General features: G+C 33.8%; 1 protein-coding gene across 7 annotated transcripts in view; it reads right to left on the bottom strand.

Moving 5' to 3' along the window:
• LOC125035969 overlaps positions 1 to 5000 on the bottom strand; it is a 63002-nt gene that overhangs the window by 40409 nt on the left and 17593 nt on the right. For all 7 annotated transcript variants that reach the window (XM_047628288.1, XM_047628284.1, XM_047628289.1 and 4 more), the window contains one exon: positions 1061 to 1257. In XM_047628288.1, coding sequence (XP_047484244.1) covers positions 1061 to 1257 — 197 coding nt within the window. The remainder of the gene's footprint in view (positions 1 to 1060; positions 1258 to 5000) is intronic.

Genomic DNA, 5000 nt, shown 5'->3' with positions numbered 1-5000 from the left:
TGTGCAAATTCACTCTAAGCCCCTAATAGGTACACATAATATCAATGTGTGCATTGAGGAAGAGAATTTCATGTATATGGCATCTCTTAATGCTGCATACATCTGGAAGTCTAAGTAGTTAAAGAAACAAGGATTTAGTATTCTATTATATCTAAAGTCTTTGTTTTGACCCTCAAAAACTATTAAACTTAAATTAACTGTTATTTTGACATGATTGGTTTTCATCTAAAAGAGAGTATCTGGGATTAACCTAATGTCAGTGGGGTTATTTGCTGTCCCCTTTACATTTTAGTGAGTTTTGTTACATACAGATGGCTCTAAGTGTGCTCAGCAGCAAGGAGTTTATCAGTTGACCCTAGTGACCAATCCTGATTTCCCCATTCATAGAACTGGCGGGAAAATGCACTTCCCTTTCCAATACTACTTATATTGACATTGTTATCATTCTTACTGATATTATGATTATTGAATTATTAAAATATCAATAACATCAAAGACAATAAAATAACAGAATTGAAGCTTTCAAAAAATTAAGGAAAAGGGTAAACAGATGAGATAGGTAAGACTAATAGTTGATTCCTTGGTGACTAAGTACTTGTAGAGCCATCTATATATAAAGACAATACATAAACTTCTTATTAAAGTGGGCATGGCATTAACGTCTTGCCACTCTTGCCGTCTTGCTGCAAATTGGGTTAATTATGGTTGAATCATTATAAAAATCAAATCAAGAGGTTGTAATAATATATGCCTTCCCAAAGATAGGGCTATTATGGTTGCTGCTACCACTTTCAATATAAATGAGCTATGAGAAACCATAATTTCCTCAAACCCTATTTTATAAATCTACTTTTTTTCTTTTTTTTATTGTAATATACAATCAATGAAAAATCATACAAAATTCTGAATCAACATATATGAAAAAAGTATATACTGGGGTTTGTAGAGGAAAGTTAAGACAATTTGCTTTTGCCATGACAATGGATAAAGTAATATTACATGGAATACTAGATTAGCTGTAGAGAAGAGTGAAAAACATGCTCCTTTTCTGCCAACATACCTAGCAACATATCTCTTAATTGATCAGGATTCAGTAGAGTAGCATCCACAGGGGGCATGAGCGGACACTTCCGCTTATTTGTCCTTGATGTCCCCAAAGCTTGTCGATATTCTGTACTTGCCGATTCTGGATTAGCGACACTAGCCAATACTTGTTGTCCTCTTACACGCATAAATACATTCTTCTTTAATGCAGGCCTGTCAGTAAAAATCTATTACTACTTTGTTTTCGACTGATAATACCAGCATAAAAAATAAGTAATCAAAATATTTATAAATTCAAGGTACTAATATACAAATATGAAAGTGAGAAATAATGCTCCTTCCTTGTCCTATTTAAATAAAGACTGGTGTATCACAATACAAGAAAGAAATATTAAATTTTTCTTTATAATACTATAATTTTTTGCACCAGGTTTGTTTTAGTATAAAAATTCAAGATATTCAAAATGTTATCTCAAATTTCTATAGACATCTCTGTAACTCATGTACATAAAATATTGGAATTATGACCACATTACTTCATATATTGCCATTATCAACATAAATACTGCTCTTCCCTTGTCCTATTTAATACAGACTGTTGTATCATTATACAAGAAAGAAATGTTAATTTTTCTTAATAATACTTTTTTTGTATATTCTTGCCCATTGTTTTCAGTGAAGAAAATACAAAAAATAAAACAACGGAACTTAAAGTTACTATTACTGCACAAAATTTAAACTACCTGGAGAAATAATATGAAATCTGCTCAAGGAATAAAACACATCTGCACAAAAGAGCCAATAGCATAAGCAAAGAGCAGGCAAGAAGTCTTGATACCACATGTGAGTGTTCATGTGGTAGACCTTGTCAATTAGTAGACCTTGTGACCGTACCTGATTTGAATTGGCGGGAAAAATTTATTTTTTATTTGCGCTATGAATATCAATAATGTTATTTTTATTATAAACATTATAATTATTATAATGTTATAAACATTAGCAACAGCAAAATAAGATAACATATAATATTTCGTAAATCAAAGAAAAGGGTAAACGGGCGAGACAGGCAGTACTCGTAACTGGCTCATTGGTGACTTATTACAGGTGTAGCCATCTATGTGTAAAAACGATCAAACAAGTAACTCACAGTGGGCATGGCTTGTACGTACATGTCTTGCCCGTTGACATTGGGTTTAGGAAGCCTAATGCCCTAACTTTAGTCAATGTACATGTAGCAAGGCACTCAGATCTAACATGTGTATAGCTTATATGGAAAAATTGCAAATTCCACAAAGGATACAAGGATAACTATACCCCATTACTTCTGAAAGTCGACCATACTGGCTACACCAAAAATTCTGAAATACTGTCTGGTTTGTAAGGGGAAGTCAATCTGTCAGTCAACTACAATTAAGAGCTATTTTTACCTGACTGTCTTGACCAGAGGCACAACCAGGATTTTTTTTGGGGGAGAGGGCATAAAATCTGAAAGTTATGGCTAAAAAAAATCTAAGGCAAAGTGAACAGAAGTCACTGTTATATACTTTGTGCAGTTGAAATACACAGATAATGTAATGTTTTATCTAAACAAACAAAACTTCAGATACATACAAACAATATTGTTATGATTATTATGCAGTAGCTCTTTCTTATAAGGAAGGAAAATTTTCTACTCCTCTGTGCCCAGGAACTGTCCAAAAATATTCCCAGTAACCCAGTAGGCTCATAGTTCAGATGACTGAACTTAAAATTGGGTATTCTGATTGTTTTAAGATAGGTCTACAGCATAAAACAGTTGGATTATTACATAATGGTTTCATGTTATCAACTAAATATCTACTGACCAAGTAATCTAAGGCTGTGATAATGTGGCGGTAAGTTCATATGATATGAAGTGTAATGTTAACATTTAGTAAACAAGTGGTGGAAACCCTTAGTCCAATATCCCCATCTGCAGATCCCTGTTAAGTGCTTCAAGTGCTTTTACAATCACAGGAAAGAATAGAAGTAAGAAGAGTGGTACACTAAGGTGGAGAAAGAACAGCTTACAAAAAAATACTGTCCAAGAAGGACTGGGACTACTTGGAGGAGGATAAGGAGTTGGAAATAATGCATATAATGTATATTTTATGGGTTCTTTACTTTTTAATGAGAAAAAAAGGAAATTCTTATAATTGTTAATGATTACATCAAAGTTTTACTATCCATGGGAAATTTCACATTAAATTGCAATATATAGAGAAAGCTATACAAGATAGCTGTATAAAATCTTTGCTATAATATATAATATCACAACAACAGAACTCCCCACTATGAGCAAAACCTGGTAACTTTCAGCTTTAGGAGTCTGTGCACCCCCCTACCTTCTGTGTATCCACCTTGAACTGTCCCATTGTGAGAGGATTAACACTGGTTTGCCACACAATTTTAATTTTTGAAGCCCTACTCAGGAGCATTTTCACACTCTTACTAGATTGTCATGTAATATACAGTTTTAACAACACTGTGTACACAACATGAACAGGGGAAATATATGCACATCCAAGTCCAAAACTCTTCCTAACAAATCAGTTAGTGACACCTGTCAACCCCTTGGTTAACAGGTGTAAACCTGGTACACCTATTTTTTTTTTTTTTTTTTTGACAGTAGAAGTGACACCTCTGTTTGCAAGCCTCTTTATCAATATCTGAAAACTTTTATTTACAAATTCTGTGGGTACCTGGAGGGGAAATGGGTATGGCTGGTGAAGACAAGTATAATGAATTTCTATTCTAATTTCATGAGTTGTGCCATCCTTTCCGAATCAACTCCTAGAGATCATTTCAATTTGATCTACTCCAGAATAAAGATACTTTTTTTTAGTGAGTGTACATGGACTATCCAGTGTAGCTCTGTCTATTTTATTTACACATAGATGGTTTTACAAGCACTTGATCATCAACCAAGGAGTCAATTATTAGGCCTAGCTGTTCTCACCTATTACCCCAGGTAAAACAGGTGAGGCGGTGAAAGTTTCTAATTCTATTAAGGTTATTAACCCAAAGTGTCCACTTTAATATTGTTTTGTGAAATGTCTCTGCACATAGATGGCAATTAGTAGACCTTATGACCTCACCTGATTTCACCTTTCCTTGAGTTTGCCGGACAAAGGTTTTATTTTTTTCTTATACTATCAAATGCCGTTATTGTTTACTATAGATTTTATAATTATTATAGTGTATTGACATTCCTAACAGCAATATTAGATACCTGAAAATATTTTTAAAAATCAAGGAAAAGGGTAAACAGGTGAGATAGGAAGTACTTGTAATTGGCTCACTGGTGATTTAATACTTGTGAAACCCTCTAAGTATAAAAATATAAATTAAACTAAGTGGGCATGGTATGTATATACATGCCATCCCTGGTGGCTTTTGGTTAATATTATTATTGTTATTGACATTATTTGCAGTTCCAATAGCAATAAAAATCAAACTTTTCTTTCTGAAAATTCAAGAAATATGGTAACCAGATGATATAGGGAAGGCCTAGTTACTGACTCCCTGGTGACTAAGCACTTGTGGAACCAACTATGTGTCAACAAAATTGGTAAACTAAAATCAAAGTGGTCATGATTTGAATGCATTCAATCCCAGTATCAAGTTCCAATTGTCTCCGTCTGCCAAGTTGTAGGGGAGATAAGTAAAGTTGTAGGGGAGATAAGTAAAGTTGTAGTCAATTTCTGTCATCTTTTTCTGCTGAGATGCATATAAGGAACCATTCCACACCATGAGAGTGTTCCTGGACATTCTGTCAGATGGGACGTGTAGGCAAATTTTGTTATCAGGCTATGCTCAAGCTTACTATAAAAGAAATTCTGTTATTATGTAAGTGATGCAGAACATCATCAGCTATCACTATAAGCTGGTGTATCCCCCTAAAGAACACATGAACAAAAAAAAAGTACATCCTTGCC

The sequence above is a fragment of the Penaeus chinensis genome, chromosome 20 (genome assembly GCF_019202785.1).
Source record: "Penaeus chinensis breed Huanghai No. 1 chromosome 20, ASM1920278v2, whole genome shotgun sequence".
In the NCBI taxonomy this organism is placed as follows: Eukaryota; Metazoa; Arthropoda; class Malacostraca; order Decapoda; family Penaeidae; genus Penaeus; species Penaeus chinensis.
Note: the sequence above shows the minus strand (reverse complement) of the source record. Positions and strands in the feature narration are given on the sequence as shown.